We start from the raw sequence: 20,622 nt of genomic DNA, 5'->3' as shown, positions 1-20,622 counted from the left end.
CAGGTAATCTGCTTTGGTTTATGATTCAAAACTAGTATATGATTGCCTGTAATGACCCTTGGCTGTTTCAATATGTTAGCTACTTTCTCACCATACCGTTAAGAAGATAACATTCCACAAATAGTTAATTTTCATTTATAACGGCAAAGTCTGTCAGACGTCTTACCCTGAAGTTTCATCAGGCATTCAAATCCAGCAGATGTTGACAATCTGTCAAACAAAAGCTGGAGTAAGACCTGCCACTGTTTTAATTTCCCTATGACCACAAATGAAACTGTGATACAGTAGATGTATCATATGAATGTTTGCATGAATATTTACCCTTTCAAATTTTAAACTGAACATTAGTCGGCTTGCAATGTTAAAGAGATATACAGTAACGGTTTCTATTTTGCGTGTATCAGATCACCTTCCAGCCCTTTAAAGGACCAGCAAGAATCTTAATGTATTCACCTTATGAAAGTCAAATACTGAAGGGGTTCTTCCATCATCAATACTGACTCTCTGCTGCCCCCTACAAGAACACAAACACAGAGAGAGAGAGAGGAAAAATGTTTCAGCAAACCATGAGCCACCAACATGTTTGCAAGACAGTATAGGCCTAATTTCGATTACCTCACCACTGGTAAACGTTTCTAATGTTCCTTAATGAAACATCTACCTCGTGACCTCTCACAAGACGCACGTTTGAACAGCTAAAAATAAATAAATTACACACTTATCATATCACTTACACCATCTTGAAAATATAAAATGTGTCCCAATGTAAAAAAAATAAAAATAAAAATGTTAAAAGGAAAATATTAGTGTTGCACATGACTTTGGACCTTTTGCTTGCTGACTTCACGAGCTATCGTAATTTTCGTAAGTACAAGTTTCCTAGTTGGATATTTACGTTACTGGGAAATTCGGAGATCATTTTGTTACCCGAGTTTCCCAGTTGGCAGTGACGAGTGCATATTTACATGCGAACAGCCCTTTATTGGAGAATTTTGTGTTGTATACACATTGAAAACGTATTTGACCGAAATTCCCGAATCGTCAGCATTGGCTATCTAGATTTCGCGGTGAATATGGTTGTCAACGGACGAACGGGACGTTACATTTTATTCAAAATTAAATATATCCAATACATTTCGGCTTTTACTAAGAAATAGGCACGAATAAACCTGGTGTCCTCCTCCATGATTCCTATTCTTTCCGAGACATACAAAAAAAGCACTTTAACTCGACGATCTCGTACTCACTTCAGAAGTAGGACATTTTTCCGATAGCATGTGAAGGAACGCCAAACTTTGCAGAACCCCGCCCTCCAAAGATGTCAGCCAACCCGATGCCAACAAATTCGCGCGCAGGGAAGATGATTGACAGATAGAGTAAGAGCGCTTCTACGGGACACCTTCTAGTGATACAGGTAATATGGACATTTTGTGTGGTTTTCCATTCCGTCATTTTAAAATTCTGCTTCGCCTTTACATGATACGAAACAAGGAAAATATTAGAATATTTTCATAGAAGTATGTCGATACAAATCTGTATAAAGCTGATTGTTATTGCAAGAAAAAGTATGTGAACCACTTGCAGAATCTGTGAAAATGTGCAATATTTTTAACAAAATAAGTGATCTTACAAAATGCATGTTATTTTTTATTAGTACTGTCCTGATTAAGATATTTTATATAAAACATGTTTACATATAATCCATAAGACAAAAAATAAAATAGAATAAAAAATAGCTGCATTTGTTAAAATGACCCAGTTCAAAAGTTTGTGAACCCTTGATTCTCAATACTGTGTGTGGTTACCTGATGATCTATGACTGTTTTTTTGTTTTGTGATGGTTGTTCATGAGTCTCTTGTTTGTTCTGAGCAGTTAAACTGAGCTCTGCTCTTCAGAAAAATCTCCAGATCCCAAAAATTCTTCAGTTTTCCACCATCTTTTGCATATTTGAACCCTTTCCAGCAGTGACTGAATGATTTTGAGATCCGTCTTTTCACATTGAGGACAACTGAAGGACTCAAACACAACTATTAAAAAAGGGTCAAACATTCACTGATGCTCTAGAAGGAAACACGATGCATTAAGAGTCGGGGGGTGAAAACTTTTGAACAGGTCCAAATTTTTCTTATTTCATTTGAATATCTTTTTTTTTTTTTTTTTTCATTTAGTACTGCCCTTCAGAAGCAACAGAAGATACTTTCAAGTTTCCGGAAAACAAATGAAATACAATTTACCTTGATCTTCAAATTCCAAACGTTTTCACCCCCCATCTATTAATGCATCGTGTTTCCTTCTGGAGCATCAGTGAATGTTTGAACCTTTTTTAATAGTTGTGTTTGAGTCCTTCGGTTGTCCTCAGTGTGAAAAGATGGATCTCAAAATCATTGTCACTGCTGGAAAGGGTTCAAATATGCAAAAGATGGTGGAAAACTGAAGAATTTTTGGGATCTGGAGATTTTTCTGAAGAACAGAGCTCAGTTTAACTGCTCAGAACAAACAAGGGACTCATGAACAACCATCACAAAACAAAAAAACAGTCGTAGATCATCAGGTAACCACACACAGTATTGAGAATCAGTGGTTCGCATACTTATGAATGGGGTTATTTTAATAAATTCAGCTATTTTTGTCTTGTGAATTATATGTAAACATCTTTTATGTAAAATATCTGTCTATTTAGTAGACAGTACTAAATAAAAAATAACATGCTTTTGTATTATCTCCCTTATTTTGTTAAAATTTTCACAGATTCTGCAAGTGGTTCACATACTTTTTCATACTACTGTATAATAAATACGAATTTTCTAGTCAGTCCTGAGGAAATTTTGAGTTCCGAGGTCCGGCGTGTCATACATTTTAGTATGGCGGAGGCAGGACGATTGCATGCTGTGACTGGTATTCCATGTTGGTTCCAAAAAAATAATAATAATAAAATTCAACAAACAAAAATATATTTCTAACAGCACTTATAAGGCTATAGTATTTTCCAATGTACAATACATATGCATCCAACCAATTTACCTTCCTGCTGCTTCACCTTTACATGATGCCAAACAAGGAAAATATGAGAATATTTACATAGAAGTACACATTCATATAGATATACCATATAAAGCTGCGTGTTATATATGTTATATATAAGCAAAACATTGATATTGTTCATACAGCTCCATATAAATGACCTAAACACAAGCATTATGGTCTTAAAAAAAATGTTTAAATCAAATTACAATGGCGACAGGCATAGTAGACTTTCAATAGAACATTTATTTTCCCACATGAGAAAATACTGTTTGAGACAGGTTATTTGGTGGGTAGGTAAAATCTGCAGTTTATACAAGCTTAAAATTTTTCCATCTTATAAACAGTGAACAAAAGCTACACAACTTTCTACAATAAATACAAGGTTCTGTGCTTGATGGTGAAAAGGGATTTTTACTGTCTAACAGCAAGTGTACAATACATCATCATTAACCATCCAGCATTCCACCTTGAAATCTTAAAAAGAACTAAACCAGAATCTGAAAGCACATGTGAAGTAAGATCTTAAAAGCCTATTCAATAGTTTATCATCTTAAATAAGAGATCTGATTTCCATCTTGAACCAATATAATTTAATTCCTTTATCTCTTTACGGTCCATAAATAAATTACTTTTTTGTATCAAAAAATGAGAATATATATTTAACCATAGACAACTGTGAGTTGGTACATATACACATACATACATGATTGTATGCCGGTAATGTACATATATATGAACACACTCACACTATCTGATATCAAAGACAAGCAGGATACACTATGTAGGAAGTAAGTTCATCTGAAAATCTTTTTATACATTTATACACAACCTTCATTTCTTCATTCCTCCAGGCAATTTATTTCACAATAAAGAGAAGGAAAAAAAAAAACATTAAATTAGATACTATATGATAAAAAACATACCTATTTACACAAGTGTCTTTACAATATACAAGAAGTGGTTTGTAAAACTTTAAAAAGTAAAAAGCTATCTTAAGAAAATGGCAGTGATTCATTCAAACGTTTATATTCTTTAAGTTCATTCACTGAATCATTTAAAATGATTAATTATTCAGAAATTAATTGCTCTGAATGTACCCAAATGCTAAAACTATGGGTCTGGGTGGTTTAGACTCATCATCACCATAAAGTGACACCTCATAAAAACACAAATCATCATAGAAACCGCCGCCCTTTCGTGACCCCGTCCTAGGAAACATCCTAAACCTGGAGAAAGAAAAAAACTGGACTGAATCTGAAATGACTCATCCATTGCAGAGCGTTGTGTCTGGATCACATGGATAAACTAAACTGACTGATCAGGAGTCTAGTACCTGGTGCACTAACCAAAATGGCTCTGAGCCTGCCTTAGAAAGCCCATGTGAGTGGTACGTGAGGACAGATGAGGTTGGCGTTTCTGTTCTACATGAAGTTTGAACCGACAAAACCATGATCTCCTCGAACTCGGCTCAGATGGATCATAGCTCGGTCGTAGGCCACCTGCACAGACTTCCGGATACTGGTTTTCTTGCCCTCCATCATACGCAGTTTATCAGCCGTGTCGTCAACGCCAAGAGGGATAACCTTATCTCGTGGCAACCACTGCCTGCAGATACAGACATAAGAACATCACTGACAGTTCCTTCTAAAATCCTCAAATCCAGTAGATACTTACAATGGATATTTGGAAAAGCAAAGTCTGGTGGATAAAGCTAAAGGAAAACAAAGTGAATCTCCAGTGCTGTGCTCACCAGGTGCGTTTGTTGTCGAAGAAGAGAACCAGGAAGAGTCTCTCGCCAGCTTCTTCCTGTCTCTGGTCCCCCAGGCGCAGTACGTCGAGCGGAGGCACAGGGATGGGCACACCGTTATGCAGCAGACCCTCCTGAGGCATGTCTGGATCTATGATCTACAAAACAAGAACAGTTTCAACCATTTATTTAACCTTTAAATGTCTGTGGTTTGCTACTACACTGCGCTAAACACAGTTCACAACCCATTTGATTTATTAGACATTTGCAAAAAAAAAAAAAAGTAGGTTCTTTCTCACCAAATAAACTTTTTTGAGTACCAGATTGAAAAGTTGGAAAAAGGGATTAGTAGTGTTATCATAAAAATGTAACACTAAAAATGTATAATGTACATAAATGTAAATGTATAATAAATAATAAAAGTATTCAAAATAGAACATTATTAACTAGAAAATTATTTTCTTTGTTTATCTACACAACTGCAAGAGGTTTGGGAGTATTAGTTAATTAGTTAAATCATAAAAATGTAAAATCTCAAATCAAATAAAAACAAATCAAAATCTAATAAATAATAGCAATCAAAAAAATTCATGTGACCACTCAACAGAGAACCGTGAACATGTAATCATGTTGTTAAATGATGGCATTATTAAATATTAATTTCTCAGGGGTGTTTTAAGTCAAATGAGTTCGGCTGACAAAAAAAAAAGTTCAGGAATCCCTGGACAAATGAATCATTTAGAATGAAACTGGGAATGTGCATTCATGAAGTAATTTTTATGTGAGGCTCATCTCATCAGTATAGTGAAGGAATGATAAAATTCTCTCAAGCCTAAAAAATGACTCTAATATTAAAATCTCATTTTTTAAAAGTGGACCTACTATGCCCCTTTTTACAAGATCTAATATAAATCTCTGGTGTCCCCAGAATGTGTCTGTAAAGTTTCAGCTCAAAATACCCCACAGATTTTATTTATTATACCATGTTGTAAATGCCTATTTTTGAGTGGAAGCAAAAACATGCTGTTGACATGCATGTATCTTTAAATGCAAATGAGCTGCTGCTCCCCACTCCCCTATCTAGAAGAGGGTGGAGTCTGTACAACTCAGATACTCTGCCAAAAACTAAAACATCTGTTTGGTTTTGATTATCATCTCTATTGCGGTCACACTCACGTGACATTGCAGTTCTTCAACATCATTAAAGTTTAATATCGGCATGTGTTTTAAAACCATATCAGTTTAAACGTCTGATATATGGTTTTCTGAGCGCACACATCTGAAGCACGCACACAGAAAGCTGGGAGACGGCTCGTCGCATGAGTATTAAAAATACTCTCATGTATTATTATTGAGCTTAAATACACAAGGTTATGTCAAAAAACACACAAAGTTCACATAAGCAGCTATGTCTGTAAACGTAAACAGCAGGGAAAGAAATTGCATGTGTATATTAGATCTGTGTATTAAAGTGAAAACAGCGTAATATTGCTTTATATGCTGTTAATATGAATCAAGCAAAAGAAAAACAAAAAAAAACAACAAAATTACTTGAAAAATTACTGCTCTTGACTGAATAACTTTAGTAACTTTAATAAGAATACATTTATTACATAAATGCTGCTGTTAAATGCTCTGGCGAGAAGATAAACATGGCGGAGCTAAGCTAACAGGACAATTCGGTGCCAGTCGTGGGCGGGGGCTGTTCCAATGTGAAGTAACATTGGAGTAGATTCCTGAATGGCTCATTTTAAGATACTGTTTCAGATTTATGGGGAAAATAACAAACGGAGTGAATGGATTTTTACCACAGTAGGGTGGTTGTGTACACACTGCGGTATGTATACAAAACCAATATAAAAGTGAATTTTGCATAATAGGTTCACTTTAAAAGTTAATGACATAACTCTGAATAATGGTCCAACATGCAGTATGAATGTAATGTGAGTGAAGAGCGCCCACTCTCACCAGAGCAGGATAGGATGGATATCCTCTGCTTTTGGCCCACACCAAATCCAGAGGTTCAGGTTCAGGCGTGTCCCCGTTCGACAGCACATCTACATAGAACAAGAATTATAATAACCATTTGTGCACTCGAAAATAAATATACTGACATTTAATTTGGATCAAGTTCTTACCAGTCCCAGTGTAATCACAATCTCCGTTAACAGTTTCTAAGAATGGTACTTTGGACAAAGCAGGTTTCCCTCTGCTCTTTTTAGGAGGTGAGACACTGAAACCAACAGAATTTTTTTTTTTATAACTGCATAAATAGAGTTAACCAAGCTATATGATGCAGAGAGATTTTAGTCTTTTCTTTTACTCTTACAGTTCTCTGAGAGTTGGAGAGGAGCTGCATTCTGAGTCAGAGCCGCCATCTTTGTGCTTTCTGAATCCATTTGTGAGAGCTAAAAAAAAAAATAGAGAGAAAAGGGTGTTTAGGAAAGGTTGAATAAAAACGAAATACCCATACCACAATTTCAGTTGTCATGAAATACAGGATTGTCTATGCTTTCTAAAATTAAAAAGATAAATAAAACAAAAATACATCCCACCAATCTCCCTCCAGGCCTTCACCTATTTATGGAAACTGAGATAAAAAATGTGTTTGTCATGGTTATGTTGATGCAAGCATGAGCACATTTACATACTGTGTAAGGTCATTAACAGATAACAGCCATAAAGGTGCAAGAAAGCTTGACTAAGTGAAAAAAAAAAAAAAACAATAAAGGTGAAAACCATGTAAAATAACTACAATTCCCACTGTAAATGGCACAAGTAAATAAAGCCTGATGGCTAAACATCTCAAAATGAAAAAATTGAAACAAAAATTTCTATTGTAATTTTAGAGTTCTTCTAAATATTACTAACAAATGTACTCATACAATAGCAATGTTTCTTATTTTGTCCAATATTTTATTTAGTAATAAAAATATTTTTTATTAGTATTTTATATAACATATATGTATATATATAACATATATATATATATATATATATATATATATATATATATATATATATATATATATATATGTGTGTGTGTGTGTGTGTGTGTGTGTGTGTGTGAAAATTGCGTTTGTGATTTAAAATCCAATTACGAAAAAATAAATAAATAAATAAATATTAATTTTTTCGTAATTGCATTTTAAATCACAAACGCAATTTTTATCAGAAAAATACCAATTACATTTTACCCCAAACTGTGCAGCCTTACAAGTAAACATCATAAGATCAGTTGTAATGGAGCATGTAACGCAGTTGTTTTCTTTACCAGGCTCTAAAGTGAGTCGAGGGGGCGTTCTCTCACGCTCTGGACTACAGCTGCGACTTCTCGCTCTCTGTTTGGCCAGGGTTGATATGGGCGGAGGTGTTGAAGGTTTTGGCTGGGCTGAAGTTTCAGTCTTGACGGTGGCGATGCAGTTTGGTGTGCGTGCAGGGTCTGGGTCAGTGCTGATGGGCTCCTCCCTGTTTCCATTCTGCATCTGATTGTCTCTCTCACGTTGGAGCTTTGCTCCATTTTTTGCTTTTTTGAAGAGGACGGACGTTCGCCTCCCGACTCCGCCCGTGGTGGGCCGGGCCGGTGACTCTGTGGTGGAGAGGCCATTGATCAGTTTGTTCTCAGGCGGGCGGTCCTCGGGTTTGGTGCAGCTGATCACAGGTGCGGCTTCTGAATCGGCCTCTTGGCTCTCGCTGTTGAGTTTGAGGCGCTTGGGTGGGCATGGGGAGGTCCTGGGGTCGGATGTCATGGGTCGGAGGGTCGGTGGTTCTTGGGGTGTATCTCCTGGTGGAGGGGACAAAGCCAGGCCTGTGGGCTCCAGAGTTGGTGGGGGAGTTGATTTACAGTCATCTGGATAAAAAGAGGGACAGACAGATGTCAAGAAAATCTGGAATAACACTGGCATTGTGGGGGACTGTAAAATGTTTATTATTTTTCCTAAATACCTAGTTTGGGGGCTGTAGGATAGGGCTGTAGGATTTACAATAAGATCAATAACATGAATCTTAGAAAATAGGGTGAATTTTAATTTTATGGCTGACTCGGGAAGAATCAGGAAGAGTGTATATGTTCAAATACCATTTATAGCATTTTCATTTTATGGCTGACTTGGGAAGAATCGGGAAGAATGTATATGTTCAAATACCATTAACCGAACTTAATGTCATGAAAACCACTTATTTCCAGTATTTAAAAATAACGGAAGCAGAATTCTGGAATAATAACTAGAAAGAAACTGAATTCTGAATACCCAATTCTCAAATCCTAGTCAAGTTTTACCTTTATCTGATGACGACGAAGACAGGTTATGTTCACCATCCATCTCTTTGTCTTCATCCTCCTCCTCGTCTTCCTCTTTGAGGTCTCCATTGAGCATGTGCGAGTTCCGCGAGTGCTGCTTATAGCGGACATTATTGATTTCTCGTCGCAGCAGGCGGATGCGGCGTGTACGTGCGCCACTCGAGCGCATTGACGTCACCACGTCTAATTTATCTAGCAGCTCCCTCAACTGGTTTTCCGTCGTCATGTGCAATCGATTATCAGGGTCTAGCAGCGTGTCGACTACACACACACACACACAACAAAACCAAACCATTAGTAACAAAAGAAGCTAAATTACTATTACACTGCAAGTCAAGTTACTATGATAAAATTATTTATAGAAAATGTTTTTCTAGAAGAAAACATGCCACGTCGTTGTATGCAGCTGCTATGGTGTTGCTGCAAGAAATCTCACACAAATGTATGAACTTTACCACTGCCAACAAGTTACTTTTTTAGTAAATCTTATATTATTTCTTGTGAACAACTCACCATCTTCCAAAGTGCAGCGGTAGTAGTCATTTTTGTGTGGCGATTCTGCCAGGTGCATTCCCGTGTCCAGGTCAAAGCCTGTACTCTGGGCTTGTCTCTGAGCGTGCCTCAGGATAGCGCCCCCTAAGTCCCTCAGACGTATTGCAGCTTGGTAAAACACAGTGTCTTTAGCATTGTAAAGCAGGCAGTTGGAGATCATGAGGTTGAAATCAGCCTCCAGGTCAGCGACAGAGCGATATTTGTGAGCTTCCAATTTGGATTTTATGGTGGAGAAGTCCATGGGGTGCGTGATGAACTCCAGGTAATCTGGGACCTGAGAAGCCAATAGCACAGTTTCTGTTTAAGGCTTGAAGCTTCCATTAATATAAATGAGTATGAGACTAATTAAGATATTAGGATTTTAATATAAGTAAACTGTTATTTTAAAAACCTGAATGTATCAATCTGTTTGAAGCTGTTGTATATTAGCAATATTGTTATGAATTAAATTGATCTAACATTTATAATATTACAAAACATTTCAAATTCAAACATTGATAGTAATAATAAATGTTTCTTGAGCAGGAAATCAGCATATTAGAATGATTTCTGAAAGGATCATGTGACACTGAAGACTGGAGTAATGATGCTGAAAATTCAGCTTTGCCTTCACAGGAATAAATTACATTTTAAAATATATTAAAACAGAAATCACTTATTTTAAATTGTAATAATATTTCACAGTATTACAGTTTATACTGTAAACTGTGAGCATTCACCTTTGAATGGTAGTGTGTATGAATGTATATAAATATAGACAGACCTCTTTCAAGTTGACAGGTTGTGCAAATATGTTTGCAGTATCTTTCTCCTGAAGTTGGTCTAAAGTGGACCGCAGCAGTACCAGGACCGGAGTTAAGTTATGCTCAGTCACAGCCTGGTGAATCTTCACCTACAGAAGCAACACTTGGTTATAGTGAGACACCTGGCTAATTTTATATGGTCAAGGTGACATATGAGGCAGCAGATGTCATTAAACAAATCCGTAACAGGTCAAATTACTTCATGTCTGTGAGCGGTCTGTCCAATAAAATGTTCTTTCCAATGTGAACATCTCCTTCCCTTTTACATTATAATAATATTATAATAGCAAGTAGAAAATCACAGTGTTGTCAATATGTGTTCAGTGGCACTAATGTAGATTATTTCCTTGTCAACCACCAATTAGGTGCGAAGGATGTGGTTGATATGTATTCACCTTAAAAATGTCTTCATCGCTTTCATCCATTGTATTAGATGTCACATGTGGTTTTGCCAGGCTGAAAAAGCAGCCAAGTCAAAACTAAAGAAATGACTAAGTCCAATCTAGTGTACAATATTTGCCAAATCAAGTAACAGTACTTAGGGCCGTTTTACACTGCGGCGTAACGGCAACAGCAGGCTAGTTTCACAATGACAGAGCTTCGACTTTCTACAGCGATAAAGAATTCTGGGTTGCAACATTGAGTATTCTCTTTGATAACAGCTATAAATTATGAAATGGATATTGGGAGTGAGTAACTGAGAATTTTTTCCAAAAACCAATCAAGAACTAGTACAAATTTGATCCTCATGGATTTTAATTTTGATGAGGAGGGGTGACACATTTACACCCAAATGGTAATTTACATGAAACAAATTGTTGTATTAACAGCTTAATCATCTGGATTTAGTACGATATACTGCCAATTGCACCAAGCCAAATGCGTGTCTTTTTTCATTCAATAGTTGACTTCAGCATTTTATGTTGCTTCATAAAAGCCTAAATTGCAAATGACCATATTCATTGATAGTTTAATGGTACGTTTTCAATTCAGCTTGCTACATGGGGCAAAAATAGGCACAGTGCTGCTACGCCATGCATTTTGAGTTCTGGAAACTGTAAATATGAGTGCAGAAATAACTACACAGGCCTTAAAGACTTTCGTTCATCTTCAGAACACAAATGAAGATATTTTTAATGAAATCTAAGAGCTACCACGCAACTACCACATTGACGCTTCAAAAAGTTCATAAAGAGAACTAAATCCATATGATCTGAGAGGTTTAGTCCAAATTCTGAAGAGACAGGATCGCTTTAGATTATGAACAGATTGAATTTAGGCTTTCCGAAGATGAATAAAAGGCTTACAGGTTTGGAGCACCATGAGGGTGAGTAAATGACAGATTTTTCATTTTTGGTTGATCTAATCCTTTATAAGGATTTCACGAGTTAACTGGTTATCATTATTTATTTAAGATAACTTCATCGACTTCATTATGCAAGAATACACTATTATATTCCTAGCGTTAGTCCCACTCATTTGCAGTGTCCGCTTCATTATCCACACATTGGACTTGGCCCAGGTTTTACACACTCACACTTTCACAGCCAGTTTGACACATCCAATCCACCTAACAAGAAAAAACTCTAATCATATGAAATGTTTCCGTAAGTTACCTGCTCTCTCTTTAGTTTTTCTCTCTTGCGGATGAGCTCAATCAGAAGTCGCGCTCTCTCCAAATCATGACGAAGCTTCTGCCAGTATTTCAGCTCTTCTCTCACAGCATTCAGCTTTTCATCTGGCTCCGCCTATACACAGTTTATAAGAGCCAAAGATAAGCACAAAAAACACATAATATTGAAGTTGTGTTTAAGGAGTGTGGCTTATGGATAAAACTAGGGCTGGGACAATTAATCAGATTTATTAATAATATAGTATATACTATATTATTATATAGTATAATATGGTATAAAAATAATAGTTATCAATAATCATAATAAAAATAACTTTATTGTTTTATTTTCATATCGATATATAGTAAAATGTTTGGTCAAATTGTGCAGCCCTACAAACAAGCACTGTCAACCTGGAGCTTTAAAAAAATAAAAAAATAAAACAAAGATAATATTGCATGATTTTTAATCACAAAAAATGCAATTTGATTTTTTCCCCAAATCATGCAGCCCTACCCACAACATTTAAATATGCATAAACACTGACCTGTTCTGCACTCCTCTGGCCCTGCAGATGCGAATGTAAACGACGAATGAGAGGCACTCCGTTGCGTGACTGACGCTTAAGTAACCAATAGTTGTGAAGTCTCTGCATGAACTGATTCTTCTTCTGTATGATCACATCTTTAGAAATTTTGTTCAATCTGTAAAAAACACCAACAAAATAATTACATAATTATTAAATATTTATCAAGTGAATTGTTTAAAAAATATTTTAAATATGTATACTTGCATTTACTGACCAAAATGCTGTTTGGATTTAAATACGCAAATGCTTTAGAGTCTATGACTGGATCAATATTGCAGGGATTATTATGTTTCTAGCATGTTATATTTTTGGCAACGGTTCTTCTAACCCTAAAAGATGGAGTGTGTAGATTTTAATTTCTTAAACAGCCATGTAGGAAGACACATCATGATATTTTCATCCTGAAATATAGCCAAGATTCTTCAGGCTCAAAAATTGATGCCCCTCTCGATGGAAATAAATGTTGTGATGTTATTTCCATCAAGAGGTGCGTAAATTTTTGCTCAAGATCTTGTATTGACAATGCAAGAGTCGAGCACTCTGTAAAGTCTACTGCAGCACATCCCAAAGACTTTCAGTGAATTTAAGGTCTGGACTGAGAGGTGCCAATTCATGTGTGAAAATGATTCTTCATGCTCTCTGAATCATTCTTTCACAATTTTAACCCTGATGAATCTGGACATTGTCATCCTGGAATATGGCCATGATGTGGTTGTTGTTCAAGAAATGAAAAGCTACACACTCTATCATTTAGGGTTAAAAGAACTGATGCCAAACATAAAACATGCTAGAAACATAATAATCACTGTAATAATGATCCAATCATATACTCTTAAGCACTTGCCTATTTAAATTCAAACTGCAACTCTTTTTCTTGGCCGTGCAGCAAGATATATATAATATAATATACACAGCCCAGCCAAAAAAAAAAATTGCTGTTTGGATTTTAATTGGCAAATACCTAAAGGGTTAGTTCACCCAAAAATGAAAATTCTGTCATTTATTACTCACCCTCATGCCGTTCCAAACCTGTAAGACTTTTGTTAATCATCGGAACACAAATTAAGATATTTTTCTTGAAATCCGATGACTCAGTGAGGCCTCCATAGCAATGACATTTCCTCTCTCAAGATCCATTAATGTACTAAAAACATATTTAAATCAGTTCATGTGAGTATAGTGGTTCAATATTAATATTATAAAGTGACGAGAAAATTTTTGGTGCACCAAAAAAACTAAATAACGAATTATTTAGTGATGGCCAATTTCAAAACACTGCTTGAGGAAGCTTCGAAGCATAATGAATCAGCGTATCGAATCATGATTCGGATCGCGTGTCAAACAGCCAAACTGCTGAATAATAGCCGCTTTATAATATTAATATTGAACCACTGTACTCACAGGAACTGATTTAAATATGTTTTTAGTACCTTTATGGATCTTGAGACAGGAAATGTCATTGCTCCCAAAGCAGGCCTCACGGAGCCATCAGATTTATATATTCATTTATGTTCTGAAGATGAATGAAGGTCTTATGGGTGTGGAACAGTGCGAGGGTAAGTAATAAATGACAGAATTTTCATTTTTGGGTGAACTAACCCTTTGAGAATGTATGTATATAACATTATTACATTGATTATTATGTTTCTAGCATGTTTTATGTTTGGCATCAGTTCTTAAGTGATGGGAGTGTGTATCTTTTAATTTCTTAAACAACCATGTAGGAAGACAAATCATGGCCATATTCCAGGATGACAATGTCAAGATTCATCAGGGTTAAAATTGTGAAAGAATGGTTCAGAGAGCATGAAGAATCATTTTCACACATGAATTGGCATCTCTCAGTCCAGACCTTAACCTCAGTTTAATTTTTTGGGATGTGCTGGAGGAGACTTTACAGAGTGCTCGACTCTTGCATTGTCAATACAAGATCTTGACTAAAAATTGAAGCACCTCTTGATGGAAATAACATCACAACATTTATTTCCATCGAGAGGTGCATCATTTTTTGGTCAAGATCTTGTATTGACAATGCAAGAGGTGAGCCCTCTGTAAAGTCTCCTCCAGCACATCCCAAAAACTTACACTGAGGTTAAGCTCAGTGCCAATTCATGTGTGAATATTATTCTTCATGCTCCCTCCCAACAATTCTTTCACAATTTGAGCCTGATGAATCTTGACATTGTCATCCTAGAAAATATGGCCATGATACATCTTAATACATGGTTGTTTAGGGTTAAAAGAACTGTTGCCAAACAATTAAAATGCTAGAAACATAATAATCACTGTAATAATGACCCATCCATAGACTTAAGTATTTGCCTATTAAAATTCAAATAGCGATTTTTTTTTTGGCCAGGCAGTGTATGTATATATATGTATATGTATATGTATATGTATATGTATATGTATATGTATATGTATATATATATATATATATATATATATATATATATATATATATATATATATATATATATATATATATACAAACACTGCCTGCCTAAACATTATATATTTACCTGTGAGTCGGTATTTCTGGGACAGTGACCAATGGTGTTGTGACTTTTTTGGACACCTCTTCCTTCTTTCCTTTCTTCTGCTGCTGCTTAGAATCCAGTTTATTGCTTCGTCGCTGCTTCTTCAGCTGTGGCGTCTGCGTGTAGGCACTGCGACCCCTATTAGCCCTACACCCCAAAACCCTCCCCCCGGTTTCTTCATCATCCGACCCGTCCTTCACAGCCGGCGAGTGCGCCTCACAAAACGCAGTCTTTTTCACCGAAAACGTAGTCCCATTCACAGTAGTCTCTCGGACTGGCTCTATTTTCATAAAGAGTCCCGCCCTCTGCGCACAGGTCACGTGGAAGGCCGTGTAACAGTTGGCCTTGTGGCACTGGATGGACGCTCCGCAACCTTTCTGCTTGCACAGGTAGCACGTTAGCTTCCACCTAGCCGGTGGAATGTTGTCCACGCCCTCAATGGGCTCAAGGAAGACCGTATTGGCAAAACACACCTCAGGGATCCAAATAGCGCAGACCACATGCGCCCATCGTCCGTCGCTGGTCTGTTTAAATGCTCCGCCCCGGTTCGGGCAAAGCACACAGTCAACCGGCCGAGAGGGCGATTGCAGGCAACAGCGGCAGAGCCACTGGCCCTCTGGGATGTAGGGAACTCCATAACACTCCTGGTGTACAGCCAGGTTGCAGATGTCACAGAACAGGATGACGTTACTGTTGAGACATTCGTCGTCGAGACAGACGCAGCAGAAGGCGTCTTCGTCAATGACGCTCTGCGAGGGCGCTTGGCTTCGTGACTCCAAGAATGACTCCTTTTCCAGACGGTCTATCAGGAGTTCAAAAGTGTCAGGTGATACTTGCGGCTGGCCTTCTGATTCTCGTCTATCATTCACCAGCTCCAGCCACGCCATGTCCTCCTCATCCATGTCATACTCCGCATCCGTGTCCAGCTCTTCACTGGACTTCTCAATATAGCGGTAGTATGCTGAAGGGCGAGGAGGCGCCTCGACCGGTTCATATGACTCCTGTTCTCTGAAAGTAGGCTTGGGTAAAGCACTGTGGTGGCTGTTCGCACTTGACTGCGTTTGAGATTGTCCGTGAGAGTTGGAGCAGTGGTTTTGTGATGAAGACGACGACAACTGTTTCACATCCTTCTTTTTACCCCTGTGGGCCGTCGATCGGCGCGGCGAGCTGACAACGGCGGTCACCGATGTTTGCTCACTGTTTTCTTTGTTGCTGTTGCACTCTGCAATGTCCTGAGCTGTCATCTCATCTTCAGTGATCACAATCAAGGGGTCAAAGATGCTGATCCGATGCAGCCTTCCATCAAGGTCCACTTCCACAATTTTCTGAGCCTGGGCGTACGTTAGGGTTTCTCTGGTGGGTGAAACTTTTAGCCTGTAGGGAGAGGGTGAGCGTGGCTGTGATGCCCCCATACTTGATGTACCCGTGTCCGCGGCATCACTTTGGCCCCCGGGCAGGCCTACCCTCCGTCGTGGTTTTCTCATGGGCACTCACACCACGCAGCCCCTTGTACCTTGACCTGTATAAAAAAGAAGAACAAAAAACATAAGATTTCTTATTTACAAAACATGACAATACCAATGTGCAATTTTCACTCAATGTCTTGCCATCCCAAATAGTCAACAGTGAGAAATTTTCATACCACCCTTGGTTGTGTGTCTGTAAATACAGCATGCTTTCATTTCCTGGAAGTGGTCACAACCTGCATCGTGACACGCTAATGATGTTCTTTTTATACATGACTTTAAACAACGCTGTTATTGATAAATATAATATTGATAGATAGGCACTTTTTGTTGTTTTATCATACCATCTTTTTATTTTTACATCTTCGCACAATTTAAAAACAAATAAAATTAATTGTTAAAAACAAATTAAAAAATTAATTGTTTGCACAAACACATTTGGTTAAAGCTGCTGTCCGCAACTTTTTTTGTGTTAAAATTTTACAAAAATTATATAATGAGAATGTACAACATGAATCCATTTTCCAAACAGTGTTTTTGTCTTACCCTGAATCATTATGGTACACTTATAATAAGTGTTTATATTCGGACTATTTCAGACCGGACTGGTAGGACCCGCCACAGAGTATCACAGTAACTGCGTGACTCACCATAGACATACACGGAGAAAAGTAGCTCTGGCTACAATGTTCTTCTGCAAGACGTGTGAAGTTCTGTTTATGAACCACTAGAGGGCCAAAAATCGTGGACTGCAGCTTTAATTATATATTGTGAGAGAAATTTTCTAATTGTATTATGCTAATATGCATTATGTTAATAAAAATTATACAAAAATGTAATAATTTTGTTACATACTAGAATAAATATGATAAAAAAAAATTACAAGTTACAAACTATTCAAAGGAAAAAATAAGCCAATTAAACAACCACACAGTGTTTTGTATAAATGTAAAAAATAAAATAAAAAGATATTAAGCCCTGTAATACTATTATTAATACATATTATACTTAAAGATGCAATATGTAAGATTTCTGTCCGCTAGAGGTCGCTAGAGGCCTATTAAAAACAAAGGCGTAACTTGATGACAGCAAGTTTGAGCGTGGAATCTTGGGACATGTGGTCTTCACCTCACAGCCGGCGGAAAAGAATTTGGATAGGACTCGGGCAGAAATCATGTTCATGAATGCGATTATTAACGTTACTGTAGTATGTAGCAGAACAGGGCCGAGTGTTATGGGAGCTGAACGAGGCCGATAGAGCAATCCGCAACACATGCCTCATGAGCAGCGGGACTTTTATTATGCCACAGTCGCCGGCACCGCTTCCGCTTTTCCGGTCATGAGTATGTGGTAACGCAGCTCTGTTTATCATATCAGATAAATTTTAACACTCTCAAATGTATGTTATAATGTTACTCTGTGCATTCACTCGGCGGCTGCTGTGAGACACTGTTACACACCAGTGTAAGATAGATTGATTTTAGAATATCATATTAAATGCTGGATGGCTTGTGTTGATAAATGGCATGCAATTCATTTTAAAACGTATTGTATGATGGAGAAAATTCTGTATTACTGTTACTAAAAATAAAGCTGCATCTGATTACGCTATGTTAGCTACTTGACAAAATAGTGTTTTCTCTGAGGCATGGTAAAGCATGGTACTCGCAAAAAAAAAAAAAAAAAAAAAAAAAAAAAAAAAAATCAAGAAAATTAGATTTAAACAATAAGACTAAACGTAATGCTCTATATAACAACAATTAGTTTTCTGTCTATAAATGTAACCAAACCCTTGTCCTTGTCTATTAAAACATGTAAATATATTAAAGCATCTTTGGTGTTTCCATGGTTTCTACAAAATAAAACTGCAAAACCGAGGGTAACGTGGGTATGACGCAATCAACAGGCGACTCCTCACACGTCCTGGAGCCTTGGTTAAAATTGCAATTTTCTCACGATTTACTAATAGTTGGAAACATTTGGGATATGGTAAGTAATCAAGTGAACAAAATATATAACACTGGCCTAGTGGTTTTTGGATATTTTACTGCAAAAATATTACATATTGCACCTTTAATATATATTATTATAGTCTGCCACATTTTTATTTTTTTACATCTTTTTTTTTGTTTGCATAATTTAACTGGTCACTTTGTTGAAAGTATATGTTTGTTTATATTTTATGAAAGAACATTGGTATTTGTATAATATTAACAAGCCTAAATCACAAAAGAATATAAAAAATGTCTACATAATAGAATAAACAATACCACATTAAACGAAAAACTAAAAAGTATTCAGGAGAGAAAATAAATTTCAATTTTTAAAAATAGTAATAAGTTCTGTCAACCATCACGTGCTATTCACACTTATAAATCCATACATTTCACAATGAAATCAATATATAGGTAAGCAAATATATCCATTTCTAGTTTAATTCAGTATACGACATTTGATTACACAAATTCATTGGAAGGATTAAGTTCAGGCCGGTCGCCAACTTAGTGTGTTTTTATTTTTGCTGTCCAATGGGCGGGACTTTTGATCTCAAGGCCTCTAGCAGTTCGCCCTTTCTTTTAACGTTAAACCCACAATAAAACTGTATTTCAGGATCACGTCGCCGTTATACATCCTTAACAGCTGCCTCAAACACTTTAAGAAGCATATTACAAAACTTAACGTGGAGTTTTGAGGAATTTGTCACTGAAGTGAGACGACCACCAGAGGCTGCGAAGTTTATCAACCCCACATACTTAGACAACCAATCACAGCCGTCCACCCCCTCCGTCTAGCCAATCAGCTGCGAGAAAAAGTATAACACAGGCTAATAGTTAGGTTGAGCGTCCTCGATTCTAGAACGAAACGTCAGCCATATTTACAGTCCAAACAGAACTTCAGATTCAGCTAAGTTTCCCCGAGAACCCCTTACACGAAAATAAACAATGACAACACCGTTACCACTTCAGATTATAAAACTGTTCCTCTGAGACAGCGTATACACGAATAAGCTCACTGATAAACTCCGAGGCGATCGAAACGCCGAGGCGGCTAAAGCTGGCGGGCTAGTTAGCCGCTCGAGCCCGGGTAATCAGCACTATAACGCCGCGTGCGGTAACCAACCAACCAACCGGCTCAGCTAAGCGACCGTTGACATTGACTTCACAAGTTGAATTGGTAACATACACAAAATACACCATTAAAAACAGACAAATTACCGTATTTTCCGACCACAACTTCCGTAGAGAAGCAGAATCTTTTTTGCGAAGGCTGTTTAAGCTGGCGGCTTGGCCGAAAAGCCGGTAAAAATTCGCCGATAAAATGTCTCTCAGTCCTCCATAATTTCCTCCTGCAAATGTCTTCTGCGCACTCATGAATTTGGATCAATTTTCAGCATTTTAACTTCTGATCGACTCTCAGTTGGATTAGACGGGAGCAGCAAAGCTAACCTAGCTGGCTATTTTCAGCTTCGACTACTACAACCGTCGCTGCCAGGGTAGATAGTTAGTAGCTCGCCAGATACACAGGCAGAGCAGAGCGGAGCGGAGCTTTCTGTCGAGATAGTAAGAACACGCCCCTTCGGAAAAGCAGGCCATCTACTCTGTCAGCTATACGACTAATTTAATAAAGCATCACGTTAGTGTTTATTTAACTCATAACGGGGGGTGGAAGTTTGTGACACTTGAGTGTGCATAGATGCAAGTGTGCTTCCCACACAGTTCATGCTATGGTCAGAGTTCACCACGACCTGTCAGCCTTAATGCATACAGCTCGAGTGGTTGGAGAAATGCAGATATTAGGCCAGTGAGCAAAGAGGAGCTACATATTACTAGATCAACGAAACAGGAGTATTTCTGTCAACAAACATGTTCAAGAACCCAGGCGTGTACAAACACAGTCTGCATGAGAGAGAGAAATGACATTTTCAGTATTCAAGACATGGTGGGTATATTTCAAGTACGTTTGAGTTAAAGCATGCATTATCATATA

At 37.4% G+C, this 20,622-nt stretch overlaps 1 protein-coding gene across 3 annotated transcripts; it reads right to left on the bottom strand.

Annotated features, from left to right (window-relative positions):
* Positions 1-3,001: 3,001 nt before the first annotated feature.
* brpf3b (bromodomain and PHD finger containing, 3b) lies at positions 3,002-20,222 on the bottom strand. 3 transcript variants are annotated; one of them, XM_067394474.1, is made up of 13 exons: positions 19,851-20,219; positions 15,152-16,688; positions 12,588-12,744; positions 12,044-12,175; positions 10,388-10,516; positions 9,586-9,898; positions 9,052-9,333; positions 8,047-8,622; positions 7,102-7,180; positions 6,911-7,005; positions 6,741-6,829; positions 4,776-4,930; positions 3,002-4,630 (listed from the first exon to the last, which is right to left on the bottom strand). In XM_067394474.1, exons 2-13 carry the CDS (start codon positions 16,651-16,653, stop codon positions 4,447-4,449), a joined length of 3,693 nt encoding a protein of 1,230 aa, XP_067250575.1. In that variant the 5' UTR covers positions 16,654-16,688; positions 19,851-20,219; the 3' UTR covers positions 3,002-4,446. The 3 variants fall into 3 exon arrangements, 2 of the variants coding, with proteins under 2 accessions (XP_067250575.1, XP_067250577.1); XR_010895946.1 differs by lacking the exons at positions 3,002-4,630; positions 4,776-4,930; positions 6,741-6,829 and adding an exon at positions 7,328-7,362 and having other exon boundaries at positions 6,986-7,005; positions 19,851-20,222; XM_067394476.1 differs by lacking the exons at positions 3,002-4,630; positions 4,776-4,930; positions 6,741-6,829; positions 6,911-7,005 and adding an exon at positions 7,321-7,362 and having other exon boundaries at positions 19,851-20,222.
* Between the last annotated feature and the right edge of the window lie 400 nt (positions 20,223-20,622).

The sequence above is a fragment of the Chanodichthys erythropterus genome, chromosome 9 (genome assembly GCF_024489055.1).
Source record: "Chanodichthys erythropterus isolate Z2021 chromosome 9, ASM2448905v1, whole genome shotgun sequence".
Taxonomy (NCBI): Eukaryota; Metazoa; Chordata; class Actinopteri; order Cypriniformes; family Xenocyprididae; genus Chanodichthys; species Chanodichthys erythropterus.
The sequence above is the reverse complement of the archived record's forward strand: the minus strand, read 5'-3'. Positions and strand labels throughout refer to the sequence as shown.